We start from the raw sequence: 14,698 nt of genomic DNA, 5'->3' as shown, positions 1-14,698 counted from the left end.
TAGCTCTGTTTAGTTTTTTGAGGAACTTTCAAACTGTTCTCCATAGTGGTTGTACTAATTTACTTTGCCACCAACAGTGTACGAGGGTTCCCTTTTCTCCACATCCTCACCAGCACTTCTTATTGCCTGTCTTTTGGATATAAGCAATTTTTACTGAGGTGAGATGACATGACATTGTGGTTTAGATTTGCATTTCTCTGATGACAAATGATATTGAGTACCTTTTCATATACTCATTTGCCATTTGTATGTCCTCTTTTGAGAAATGTCTGTTCAGATCTATTGCCCATTTTAAAATCAGATTATTAGATTTTTTTCCTATTGAATTAAGCTCCTTAGATATTCTGGTTATTAATTCCTTGTCAGATGGGTAGTTTGCTAATATTTTCTCCCATTCTGTGGGTTATCTCTTCACTTTGTCGATTATTTCCTTTCTGTACAGAAGCTTTTTAACTTGATGTGATCCCATTTATCCATTTTTGCTTTGGTTGCCTGTGCTTGTGGGTTATTATTCAAGAAATCTTTGCCCAGTCCAGTGTCCTAGAGAGTTTCCCCAATGTTTTCTTGTAGTAGTTTCATAGTTTCAGGTCTTAGATTTAAGTCTTTAATCCATTTTTATCTGATTTTTGTATATGGCTAGAGATAGGGGTCTAGTTTCATTTCCTCTGCATATAGATATCCAGTTTCCCAGCATCCACTTATTGAAAAAACTGTCTTTTCCCCAGTGTATGTTCTTGGCACCTTTGTAACAAATGAGTTCAGTGTAGGTGTGTGGATTTGTTTCTGGGTTTTCTATTCTGTTCCATTGGTCTGTGTGTCTATTTTATGACAGTACCATGCTATTTTAGTTACTATAGCTCTGTAGTATAATGTGAAGTCAAGTAATAACTCCAGTTTTGTTCTTTTTGCTTAGGATAGCTTTGGTTATTCCAGGTCTTTTGTGGTTTCACATAACAAAAAACAATTTTAGAATTGTTTTTTCTATTTCTGTGAAAAATGTCATTGGTATTTTGATAGGGATTACATTGAATCTGTAGATTGAGTAGTATGAATATTTTAACAATATTGATTTTTCCAATCCATGAACATGGAATATCTTTCCATTTTTTGGTGTCTTCTTCAATTTCTTTCATCGGTGTTTTATAGTTCTCATTATAGAGATCTTTCACTTCTTTGGTTAACTCCTAAGTATTTAATTTTATTTGTGGCCATTGTAAATGGGATTACTTTTTAAATTTATTTTTTAGATTGTTCACTGTTCCCATATACAATTGCTACTGATTTTTTTTTTTTTTTTTTTTTTGGTGGAGTCTCACTGTTGTCGCCCCGGCTGGAGTTGCAGTGGCACGATCTCAGCTCACTGCAACCTCTGCCTCCTCGGTTCAAGCGATTCTCCTGCCTCAGCTTTCCAAGTAGCTGGGATTACAGGTGCCCACCATCATGCCTGGGTAATTTTTGTATTTTTAGTAGAGGTAGAGTTTCACCATGTTGGCCAGGCTTGTCTCAAACTCCTGACCTTAGATGATCCTCCTGCCTCGGCCCTCCAAAGTGATGGGATTACAGACGTGAGCCACCGCGCCCGGCCTGCTGATTTTTGTAAGTTGATTTCGTATCCTGCAACTTTACTGAATTTGTTAATCAATTCTAATAGTTTTTCGGTGGAGTCTTTAGGTTTTTCCAAATATAAGATCATATCATCTGCAAACGAGGATAATTTGACTTCTTCCTTTCCAATTTAAATGCCCTTACTTCTCTCTCGTTTGCTTGCTCTAGCTAGGACCTCCAGCATTATGTTGAATAACAGTGGTAACATGGGGCATCCTTGCCATGTTCCAGATCTTAGAGGAAAGGTTTTCAGTTTTTCCCCATTCAATATGATATTAGCTGTGGGTCTGCCATATATGTCTTTTATTATGTTGAGGTATGTTCCTTCTATACCCATTTTTTAAAGCATTTTTATCATGAAGAGATGTTGGATTTTATCAAGTGCTTTTTCAGCATCAGTTGAAATGATCATATGGTTTTTATACTTTATTCTGCTGATATGATGTATCATATTGATTGATTTCCATATATTGAACCATCCTTGCATCTCAGGGATAAATCCCACTTGGTCATGATGAATGATCTTTTTAATGTATTGTTGAATTCAGTTTGCTAGTATTTTGTTGAGGATTTTTTGCATCAATATTCATCAGAGATATTGGCCTGTAGTTTTATTTTTTTGATATGTCTTTGTCTGGTTTTGGTATCAGGGTAATATTTGCCTTGTAGAATGAGTTTGGAAGTATTTCTTCCTCCTCTATTTTCAGAATAGTTTGAGTAAGATTGGTATTAATCCTTCTTTAAATGTTTGGTAGAATTCAGCTGCATCTCAGGCTTTTCATTACTGGGTTGACTTTTTTTTATTATGGCTTTGATCTTGTTACTTGTTATTGGTCTGTTCAAGTTTTGGGTTTCTTCATGGTTCAGTCTTGATAGGTTATATGAGTCTTGAAATTTGTCCATTGCTTTTAGATTTTCTGATTTATTGGCATATAGTTGTTCACAGTAGCCACTAATGATCCTTCGAATTTCTGTGGTATCAGCTGTAATGTCTCCTTTTTCAACTCTGATTTTATTTATTTGGGTCGTCTCTCTTTTTTTCTTAGTCTGGCTAAAGGTTTGTCAATTTTAACTTTTCAAAAAACCAACCTTTTGTTTTATTGATTTTTTTGTATTGTTTTCATTTCAATTTATTTCTGCTCTGATCTTTATTATTTCTTTTCTTCTATTAATATTAATTTTGGGTTTGGTTTGCTCTTGCTTTTCTAGTTCTTTAAGATGCATCATTAGATTGTTTATTTGAAGTTTTTCTTCTTTTTGATGTAGGTACTTACAGCTATACATTTCCCTCTTAGTACTGCTTTTGCTGTATCCCATAGGTTTTAGTATGTTGTGTTTCCATTATCATTGGTTTTAAGAAAATTTTCAATTTCCTCTTAATTTCTTTATTGACCCACTGGTCATCCAGGAGCATATTGTTTAATTTCCATGTATTTGTATAGTTTCCAAAATTCCTCTTGTTATTGATTTCTAGTTTTATTCCATTGTGGTCAGAGAAGACGCTTATTTCTTTTTTTTGACTGTTTTAAGACTTGTTTTGTAACCTAACATGTGGTCTACCTTTGAGAATAATCCATGTGCTGAGGAAAAAAATGTGTATTCTGCAGCTGCTGGCTGAAATGTTCTGTAAATATCTATTAGTTGCATTTGGTGTATCGTGCAGATTAAATCCAATGTTTCTTTGTTGATTTTCTGTCTGGAGGATGTGTCCAATGCTAATAGTGGGGTGTTGAAGTCTCTAGCTATTACTATACTGAGGTCTCTCTATTTAGTTGTAATAGTATTTGCTCTATATATTTGGGTGCTCCAGTGTTGGGTGTATATATATTTACAATTGTTATATCCTCTTACTGAACTAACCCCTTTATCATTATATCATGACCTTGTCTCTTCTTTTAGTTTTTGTCTGACAAAAGTATAGCTACTCCTGCTCCTTTTGTTTCCATTGACATGAAATACCTTTTTTTTTCAATCCCTTAATTTTCAGTCTATGTTTGTCTTTATAAGTGAAGTGTGTTTCTTGTAGGTAACAGATCACTGGGTCTAATTTTTTTTTAATCCATCCAGCCACTTTATGTCTTTTTATTGGAGAGCTTAGTCTATTTACATTCAGTGTTGTTATTGATAAGTAAGGACTTAGTCCTGTCATTTTGTTATTTGTTTTCTGGTTGTTCTGTGGTCTTCTCTTCCTTCTTTCCTTCCTGTTCTCCTTTAGTGAAGGTGACTTTCTCTGGTGTTATGATTTAGTTTCTTACTTTTAACTTTTTGTGTATCTGTTGTATTTTTTTTTTTTTGGCTTGAAGTTACCATGAGGCTTGCAAATACTATCTTATAACCCATTATTTTAAACTGATAACAACTTACACTGTTTAAATAAGCAAACAAACAAGCCAAAAGAGACCTAATAAAAACTCTACAACTTAACTTCGTGTCCCTGCTTTTTAACTTTTTGTTGTTTCTACTTTTATCTTATTATGCTATGTCTTGAAAGTTGTAGTTATTATTTGTGATTGGTTCATAGTTTACCCTTTCTACTTAAGAGTAGTTTACACATCACAGTTACAGTGTTATAATATTCCGTGTTTTTCTGTCTACTTACTATCACCAGTGAGTTCTGTACCTTCATATGATTTCTTACTGTTCATTAACATCCTTTTTGTACTGATAGAAGTACTCCCTTTTAGCATTTCTTGTAGGCCAGTCTGGTGTTGATGAAATCCCTCAGTTTTTGTTTGTCTGGGAAAGTCTTTATTTCTCCTTCATGTTTGAAGGGTATTTTTGCCAAACATACTATTTTAGGATAAAAGTTTTTTTCCTTCACTTTAAACATGTCATGCCACTCTCTCCTGGCCCGTAAAGTTTCCACTGAGAAGTCTGCTGCCAGACTCCATTGTATGTTACTTTTTCTCTTGCTACTTTTAGGATCCTTTCTTTATCCTTGACCTTTGGGAGTTTGATTATTAAATGTCTTAAAGTAGTCTTCTTTGGGTTAAATATGCTTGGTGTTCTATAACCTACCTGTACTTGGATATTGATATATCTTCCTCTAGGTTTGGGAAATTCTCTGATATAATCCCTTTGAATAAACTCTCTACCCCCAATCTCTTTGTATACATCCTCTTTTAAGCCCAATAACTCTTAGATTTGCCCCTTGAAGCTATATTCTAGATCTTGTAGGTATGTATCACTCATTTTATTCTTTTTTTCATCTCTTCTACTGTGAATTTTCAAATAGCCTGTCTTCAAGTTCACTAATTCCTTCTTCTGCTTGATCAATTCTGCTATTAAAAGACTCTGATGCATTCTTCTGTATGCCAATTGCATTTTTCAGCTCCAGAATTTTTGCTTCTTTCGGAGTATTTCAATCTCTTTGTTAAATTTATCTGATAGAATTCTAAACTCCTTCTTTGTGTTATCTTGAATTTCTTTGAGTTTCCTCAAAACAGCTATTTTGAATTCTTTCTGAAAGGTCACACATCTGTGTTTCTCCAGGATTGGTTCCTGGTACCTTTAGTTCATTTGATGAGGTCATGTTTTCCTGGATGGTGTTGATGCTTGTAGATGTTCGTCAGTGTCTGGGAATTGAAGAGTTAGGTATTTGTTGTAGTCTTCTTAGCCTTGGCTTGTTTGTACCTGTCCTTCTTGGGAAGGCTTTCCAGATATTTGAAAGGACTTGGGTATTGTGATCTAAGCTGTATCTGCTTTAGTGGTCACCCCAACCCCAGTAATACTGTGGTTCTTGCAGACCCATAGAGGTACCGCCTTGGTGGTCTAGAACAAGATCCGGAAGAATTCTCTGGGCAACCACAGGCAGAGACTCTTGTTCTCTTCCCTTAGTTTCTCCCAAACTAATGGGGTCTTTCTCTGTTCTGAGCTATCTGGAGCTGGTAGTGGTGTGACATAAGTACCCTTGTGGCCACCACCACTAGGACTGTGCTTGGTCAAATCTGAAGCCAGCACCAAACTAGGTCTCACCCAAGGTTTGTTGTAACCACTCCCTAGCTACCATCTGTGTTCACTCAAGGCCCTGAGGCTCCACAATCAGCAGGTGGCAAAGCCAGCCAGGCCTGTGTCCTTCTCTTCAGGATGGTGGGTTCCTCCAGACTCTGGGTGTGTCCAGAGGTGCCATCCAGGAGCCAGCCAGGGACTAGAGTAAAAAAACCTTAGATGTTCACCTGCTGTTCCATTGTAGTGTGGCTGAGCTGGCACTCAAACCACAAGATATAGTCCTTCCTGTCAGGCCTGTGAGCCCAAGCTAAGCCATAGTATCCCCTGTGACCTACATGTATAGGTCCAGATGGCCCGAAGCAAGTGAAGAATCACAAAAGAAGTGAAAATGGCTGGTTCCTGCCTTAACTGATGACATTCCACCACAAAAGAAGTGAAAATGGCCGGTCCCTGCCTTAAATGATGACATTACCTTGTGAAATTCCTTCTCCTGGCTCATCCTGGCTCAAAAGCTCCCCCACTGAGCACCTTGTGACCCCCACCCCTGCCAGCCAGAGAACAACCCCCTTTGATTGTAATTTTCCACTACCTACCCAAATGTTATAAAATGGCCCCACCCCTATCTCCCTTCACTGACTATCTTTTCGGACTCAGCCCGCCTGTACCCAGGTGAAATAAACAGCCTTGTTGCTTACACAAAGCCTGTTTGGTGGTCTCTTCACATGGACGCACATGACACTTCCACTCTTCCTGCCCCTTTCCAAAGGCAGAGGAGCCTCCCACGGCCACCACTACCACAGGCCCACGAGGAGTACTGCCAGACTACCATTTAAGGCCCAAGGCCTCTCCAGTCAGCGTGTGGTGAATGCTGCCTGGCTTGCGACTCACCCTTCAGGGCAGTGCGCTCCTCAGTGGCCCAGGGCAGGTCTAGAAAAGCCATCCAAGAGCTAAGTCCTGGAATGAAGGACCCCAAGAGGCCACTTGGTGCTCTAGACCCTGTGGCTGAGCTGGTACCTAAGGTGCAAGACAAAGTCCCCTTTGCTTTTACTTCCACTTTTCTCAAGTGGAAGGCATCTTGCCCCATACCACCACAGCTGGGAATGTCCTGAGACTCACCTTAAGCCAGCAAGTTTCAGAGTCTCACCCAAGGTTCTCAATGTAGTACATGAGTATCACTGCTGGTTATTCAGGGCCCCCAGGGCTCTTCAGTTAGCAGGCAATGAATCCTGTCAGGACTAGTTCCTTCCCTTCAAAGGCAGCAGGTTCCTTTCTGGCCCAAGGTGTGTCAAGTAATGTAGTACAGGGAGCTAGGGCCTGGAAAGGGGGCTTCACGACTCTGACTGGTGCCCTATCCTGGTGTGGCTGGGCTGGTATCCAAGATGCAAGACAAACTCATCCCCACTCTTCCCTCTCCTCTCCTCAAGCAAAGGGACAGGGTCTCTTTTGGAGCCGTAAGCTGAACTGCCTGGGGTTAAGGGAAGGGTGATGCCATCACTCCCTCAGCTACCCCAGCTGGTGTCTCAGTAGGTCACATGTCTCCCCACAGTCCACTGTCTCTGGGCCCAGTTCAGCATTAGGACATGCCTAGGAGTTGCAGTCCTTGCGGCCTAGACTGCCTTTCGAGTTTATTTAAGGCCCCAGAGCACTTTAGCCCACAGAGAGAAGGCTTGCTGGAACTCAAGTTTGGACTGCTGGGACTGGCAATTCCTCTTTGGCTAGGGCTGGTTTAAATGCTCCCTTTATGGGCAGGTGTCGGCTGACTTTGGTCCGGTTTTGTTTTCCGTTATAATAGGGCAGCACTGAGTTTAATGCCTCAGAAATGCTGCAATTTCTGTTTTCCCAATGGACCAAAATGCTTTCCACACCATGCTATGACTGCTGGGCGACTGGGCAGGTGTGGCACTGGTGATTCAAGACTGTTTTTCCTACTTCCTCAGTGCCTCTTTTAGCAATATGAAGTTAAAACCAGATATTGTGAGTGCTCACCTGATTTTTGGTTCTTATGTGGGTACTTTTTTTGTGTGTAGATGGTTCTTAGATTGGTGTCCTCATGTGAGGAGGTAGGGAACAATTGGTGTAGCCTTCTATTCTGCCATCTTGTTCTGCCTCCTTCCTCAATCTTTCTTTTTGGATAAGAGAAACTGAAGTCCTGGCAGGATGCTGTATCCCAGAGAATCTTGGGGTATGGAGTTACCAGAACAAATCACAAGTAGCGCATAGAGTAGTGCTAGAGGCAGAGCTGGAAGGATAGTCAAATCTGAGTAACCAATCCAAAAAAGACAAGGCAATGTCTAGCTACAAACACATATAGGGACTAATACAAGAAATGGTTTCAGGGAAGTGGGGAGCAGAGCAAAGCTTGGATCTGTTCTTAAGATTAAAAGCAGGTAGCTAGCAGTTTTGGGCATTTTATTCCTGCTGTTTTAGGTTTGTTTTGGTGAGGAATGGGGTTAAAGAGAAAGGAGAAGGAAAATGTTCTAAGTGTTTAAAGATTTAGCAGGGAACAGAAATATGATTTTAAACATCATTTTTATCTAAAATTTTTGATTTCAAAAATTCTGACTTTCTCCCTCAGTTCCAGGTCCATATATTCAACTGTTTATCAGAAATCTTTATCTAAATGTCCTAGAAGTATCTCAAACTTAAATCTATCTTCCTCCTAAATTCATTTCTCCTCTTTTGTTCTCTAATGAATGGCAACATCATTATCAAAACCATCAATGCCATCCTAGCTAGACACTTTGGAATTCAGTTCTACGTCTTCTTCTTATTCATTCCTCACTCATCCAATATACTTGAATTTTCAGTCCAGTCCATTTTATTTCTATGATATCTCCCCTTTTTGTATCATGCTTATACCAGTACTGGTTATAGAAACAGATCAGGAAAGGGCCTGTAGAATACTATGGAACCTGTCGTAGAAAGCTAATATAAGTATGGGATAAACATGTATACAGAAGTAGTAGTTCCTGGGGAAGGCTGAGAATCACATCTCAAGTTGATTGTGGCAATTGCAGCCTAAGTTCAGACAAAAATTAAGATATGGGAATGGGAAGTGTAATGAGGAATGTAGGTTTTTTCAGCACAGTAGTAATGAGGGAAGAGGGTTATTTTGGTGACAGTTGTGGTGAAAAAGACAGGCCAATACAAGTCCTGAACCAAGGCAGCCAGTTCAAGAAGAGGCAAGAGAGCTTGGAAATAATTCTGGGGGAAAAGATAGTGGGAACGAGGCACAAAAGCAGGCCATAGCCCAGCTGTCAGGGTACAGAGCTATTCTTCTCTCTGGTGCTACAGGCCTGGGGGATGGGGGCAGAACTCAGGTCTCAAAAAGGAGGTCAGAGTAGAACAGCCTCTCTGTGTGGGATAAGAAGATATATAGAGAGCTACTTTTTGACAGTATCACTCAAATAGAGAGAGCTCAGTTATTATGTAAACACTGCAACTTTGAGTATAAAGCAACGTAACATTTTTGCTAGTTAGCAAGAGTTCCTGGAAGCCTGTCTGTTCTTTCTTTATTCCTTTTATTTTTATTTTTTGAGACAGAGTCTTACTCTGTTGTCCATGCTGAGGACAGTAGCATGATCACTGTTCATTGCAGCCTCGATACCCTGGGCTCAAGCAATTCTCCTGCCTCAGCTTCCTGAGTAGCTGGGACCACAAGCGCACACCACCATGCCTGGCTAATTTTTTGATTTTTTGTAGAGATGAGGTCTCACTATGTTGTTCAGGCTGTTTGTATCTCCTGGAGTCTGGCAATCCTCCTGCCTTGACCTCCCAAAGTGTTGGGATTACAGGCGTGAGCCACCACGCCCAGCTCTGACTGTTCTTTCTGAGGTTGTTTGTAAGACTTGATTGACTCTGTTGAACAACTGTGAAAGACAGGTCCTTTGGCATGTAGACTACTCTATTATACAGGCCACCCACCTGGTCTCATTGCCTCCTTCACACTAGTAGCTAAGTTATTGTATTAGTCTGTTCTTGCACTGCTATAAAGAAATAACTGAAACTGGGTAATTTATAAAGAAAAGTTTAATTGGCTCACAGTTCCACAAGATGTACAGGAAGCATGTCTGGGGAGGCCTCAGGAAACTTACAAGACAAAGGGGAAGCAGACATGTCTTATATGGCTGGTGCAGGAGGAAGAGAGAGAAGTGGGAAGGGCTACACACTTTTATTTACATTTATTTATTATTTTGAGACAAAGTCTGGTTCTATCACCAGGCTGGAGTGCAGCGGTGCAATTTTGGTTCACTGCAATCTCTGCCTCCTGGGCTCAAGCCATCCTCCCACCTCAGCCTCCCGAGTAGTTGGGACTACAGGGATGCACCACAATGCCCAGCTAATTTTTGAATTTTTTGTGGAGACAGGGTTTTGCCATATTTCCTGGGCTGGTCTCAAACTCCTGTGTGCAAGCAATCCACCCACCTTGGCTTCCCAAAGTACTGGGATTACAGGTGTGAGCCTCTGCGCCCGGCCTACACACTTTTAAATAACCAGATCTCATGAGAACTCACTCACTATCATGAGAACAGCAAGGGATAAATCCATCCCCATGATCCAATCACCTCCCATCAGGCCCTTCTCCAACAGTGGGGATTACAAATTCAATATAAGATTTGGGTGGGGACACAAATCCAAACCATATAATTCTGCCCCTGGCCCCTTCTAAATCTCATATCCTTCTCACATTGCAAAATACAATCACCCTTCTCAACAGTCCCCCAAGTCTTAACTCATTTCAGCATTAACTCAAAAGCCCACCATCCAAAGTCTCATCTGAGACAAGGCAAGTCCCTTCCACTTATGAGCCAGTAAAATCAAAAACAAGTTAGTTACTTCCAAGATACAACGGAAGTATAGGCATTGGGTAAATACTCCTACCGTTTCAAAAAGGAGAAATCAGCCAAAAGAGAGGGGCTACAGGCCCCAGGCAAGTCCAAAACCCAGCAGGGCAGTCACTAAACCTTAAAACTCCAAAATAATCCCCTTTGGCTCCATGTCTCACATCCATGTCACAGTGATGCAACGGGTGGGCACCTAAGGCCTTGAGAAGCTCCACCCCCAAGAGCTCAGCTCCCATGGCTGCTTTCAAGGGCTGGTGTTGAGTGCCTGTGGCTGAAATGCTTTTGAGACAGTTTCCTCATTGTCTTGGCTTCACTTAAGCAAATTTCTGCAGTCAGCTTGTATTCCTCCCCTGAAAGGGGGAATTCTTTTCTACCATATGGCCAGGCTGCAAATTTTCCAAACTTTTACACTCTGTTTCCCTTTTAAATATAAGTTCTAGTTTTAGGTTAGTTTTTTTTTTGTTTTTTTTTGTTTTGTTTTGTTTTTTGCTCACAAATATGAGCTGAGATTGCTAGAAGCAGTCAGGCTACATCTTCAACACTGCTGCACAGAAATTTCTTCTGCCAGATGCCCCAGATCATCACCCTCAAGTTCAAAGTTCCACAGATCCCAAGGGCAGGGGCACAATGCCTCAAACATCTTTGCTCCAGTTGCCAAAAAGCACCCCATCTTCATCTGAGACCATCTCAGCCTGGACTTCATTGTCAATATCACTATCAGCATTTTGGTCACAACAATTTAACACGTCTCTAGGAAGCTCCAAACTTTCCTTCATCCTCCTGTCTTCTTCTAACCCCTCTACACTTTTCTAACCTCTGCCACTTTTCTAACCAGTTCTGAAGCTGCTTCCACATTTTCAGGTATCTTTATGGCAATGCCTGACTTCCCAGTATCAATTTTCTGTATTAGTACATTCTTGCACTGCTATAAAAAAATACCTGAGAATGGGTAATTTATTTTTAAAAAAGAGGTTTAATTGGCTCATGGTTCTGCAGGCTGTACAGGAAGCACGGCTTGGGAGGCCTCAGGAAACTTACAATCATGGTGGAAGGCAAAGGGGAAGCAGGCACATCTTACCTGGCTGGAGCCAGAGGAAGAGAGAGAAGGGGCAGGTGCTTACACACTTTTCAATAACCGGATCTTATGAAAACTCACTCATTATCAGGAGAACAGAGAGGGGGATATCTGCCCCCATGATCCATTCACCTCCCACAAGGCCCCTCCTCCAACATGGGAGATTACAACTGGATATGACATTTGAGCAGGGACACAAATCCAAACTGTATCAGTTATCGTCCAAAAAAGAAAGGTAGTTTAGGGAAACTCAAAAAACTTTACAGAAATTCAAAAAATTCTTATGTCAAATGAACCTAGGTTATAAATAACTTCCTTATTTAAAAAGTAGAAATTATTATACCTCACAAAGTAGTTTTGAAACCTAAATGAATTAACATATACAAAGTCCTCTGCAGACAGAAAACCAAACACTGCGTGTTCTCACTCATAGGTGGGAATTGAAAAATGAGAACACTTGGACACAGGGCGAGGAACATCACACCCCAGGGCCTGTCGTGGGGTGGAGGGCAGGGGAAGGATAGCATTAAGAGAAATACCTAATGTAAATGACCAGTTAACGGGTGCAGCAAACCGACATTGCACATGTATACCTATGTAACAAACCTGCACGTTGTGCACATGTACCCTAGAACTTAAAGTATAATAAAAAATAAAGTCCTTTGCATGATGCTTGGAACACAGTGGGATCTAAAAAGCAAAATGAAAACTGGCTTATTAACTCTTCTTAAAATTTTTCTTTTTCCTTTTTTTTTTGGAGATGGAATCTCGTTCTGTCTGTCACCCAGGCTGGAGTGCACTGGCGTGATCTTGGCTCACTGCAGCCTCCGCCTCCCAGGTTCAAGCAATTCTCCCACCTCAGCCTCCAAAGTAGCTGGGATTACAGGCATGCACCACCATGCCTGGATGATTTTTGTATTTTTAATAAAGACAGGGTTTCACCATGTTCACTAGGCTGGTCTTGAACTCCTGACCTCAAGTGATCCACCCACCTTGACCTCCCAAAGTGCGGGAATCACAGGCATGAGCCACCATGCCTGGCCCCTTCTTAAAAATTTTCAATGGTTTTCCATGATTAGGCTTCTACAATCTGGTTTCATTATAAAAACAAGCATTTGTTTCAGACCTGTCTGTTGTTGCTACTAGGTTATAAGCTACTTTAAGAACCATGTCTGTTTTAGACCCTCAACAATCAGCACTATTCCCTGCACATGGTACTTAATAAATATTTGTTGAATGAATGAGTGAACATAAACTCTTTCTCCATTAATGCACCCCCAATATATAGTTCATATGCACAATGCTAACACATGCTCCTTAGAATAACTCTGATGCTAATGTAGGGTCCTGAAATATCAAGGGAATTCTCATATCCATCTCAGTTCACTGAATGATACAAATTATTTTGTGCTTTCTTTCACTGTTTGAACACTTCAGGCTCCTAGGGACAGGGACTGCATCGACAAAGTCCATAAACTAGACCAACATATAATACTATCATTCTCTGTTCTTTTTCACCAAAATCTTTTTAAGATACACAGTTGGACTGCTTTAAGAAACTTAGAGTTAAACACAGTTGTTTGGATAGAATGAAATGATTAAAGTTAAGTGATTGCAACTGCAGAAATATCCCAATCTCTTAACATGCAATAAAGTAACAAAGCAGAGGTAAGAGGGTTGCTTTGGTGACAGTGGTGATGAAAAAGACCTTTTTTTTTTCAATAAAAAACTTGTACAGTTACCGTTCACTTGGTTGATTTCTGAGCTGGAGGATAGGATCTCATCTGCCAGTTTCTGTGCAGTAGGAAGAACTTCAGTGTGGTGTGCCGTGATTAAATATTGAATAAACTTTTGTAGCTGGTCCCTATTCATCTGGAAAAGTGTTTCGGAGATAGGAAGACGCAATTTGACTTGGTCTGGTTTACGGATCCTGTACAGTGAGAGCGCTACCACATGGGCACAGTAGAATATGTCCTTGTTCCCACAGCCACATGTCACTGAGGTGATTTTGCATCGATCAAAACTGATTGCAACTTTGTAAGTCACTGCTGGTTCAGAGGCAGTGGCCAGCTCAGTTACTGTGCCACTCAGATGAAAGCCTAAGGAAACAAAAAAGAAACTGTGTTTAGAGATTCTAGAGTAATAAACTTAGATTCTCATTTTACATGTAAATTCATCAATTCATAAATTATGTATTGGGTATCTCCTACACACGTACATGATAGGCTTTGCCATAGACACAGAGGTCAATGAAATTCAGTTACTGCTCTGAAGAAATACACAATATAGAAAGAGTCCTCACGCTGGAGTTCGTGAACCTCCTGAACTCACACTGATATGAAAACTTTAGTTTGTATGTGTATACATTTTTCTGGGGGGGGATAGTTCATAGCTATCATCATAGTCTCAGAAAGACTAATAAGGAATCCTAAATAAGTTAAGGACCCCTGTAGTAGATTTTCAGCTCTAGGTGGTAGGCAAAGACAAGTCTACAAATAATATCTGTATAATCTAGAGTAAGGTAGATGTCACAAATTAAAGAGAATCCAAAATGCCATGAGGAAGGACAGAAGGAAGATCAAAGAAGACTAAGGAAAATAATTCTTCTTTAAAACATAAAATTCCACGTGGAATACATAAAAGGCAAGAAATTTAAGACATGAAAGGCACAGCTAGGTGCAATGAAACTATGTAGTGTTACACCTCTACTCACTAGGCACACAGTAACAATAATTTTGAAATGTAGGGAGAATCCATTTTTAACTTAACAAAATTAAAAGATAAAATCAATAGCAAATCAATTCTATAATATTAATTATTCTTTATTATTATTTTTATCTCTGGGGTCTTGCTCTGCCACTGAGGCTGGAGTACAGTGGTACAATCTTGGCTCACTTCGGCCTCTGTCTCCTGGGCTCAAGTGATCCTCCCACTCTCAGCCTCGAGTGCAAAAATACAGGAAAATAAAGGAAAGGCTAATGAAAAAAATGAGCCAGGCACAGTGACTCATTTTCGTATTTTTAGTGCAGATGGGGTTTTACCATGTTACCCAGGCTTGTCTTGAACTCCAGGGCTCAAGCAATCCGCCTGGCTCAGCCTCCCAAAGTGCTGGGATTACAGGCGTGAGCCACCATGCCTGGCTATTCTTTACTTTAAATATTATTCTTCTTCTTTGAAAAGAGTATGTATTTATCTAATCATTAAGTCATTCAACAAAAGTTTAATG

The 14,698-nt window shown here is 40.2% G+C and overlaps 1 protein-coding gene across 1 annotated transcript in view; it reads right to left on the bottom strand.

The window, feature by feature from the left end:
• Positions 1-14,698, bottom strand: part of ZSWIM5 (zinc finger SWIM-type containing 5) — a 186,704-nt gene that overhangs the window by 62,272 nt on the left and 109,734 nt on the right. Inside the window, exon 2 of the mRNA XM_054490295.2 lies at positions 13,215-13,571. Within this exon, the coding sequence (XP_054346270.1) occupies positions 13,215-13,571 (357 nt within the window). The remainder of the gene's footprint in view (positions 1-13,214; positions 13,572-14,698) is intronic.

The sequence above is a fragment of the Pongo pygmaeus genome, chromosome 1 (assembly GCF_028885625.2).
Source record: "Pongo pygmaeus isolate AG05252 chromosome 1, NHGRI_mPonPyg2-v2.0_pri, whole genome shotgun sequence".
Taxonomy (NCBI): domain Eukaryota; kingdom Metazoa; phylum Chordata; class Mammalia; order Primates; family Hominidae; genus Pongo; species Pongo pygmaeus.
This window is presented reverse-complemented; position numbering and strand designations above follow the sequence as displayed.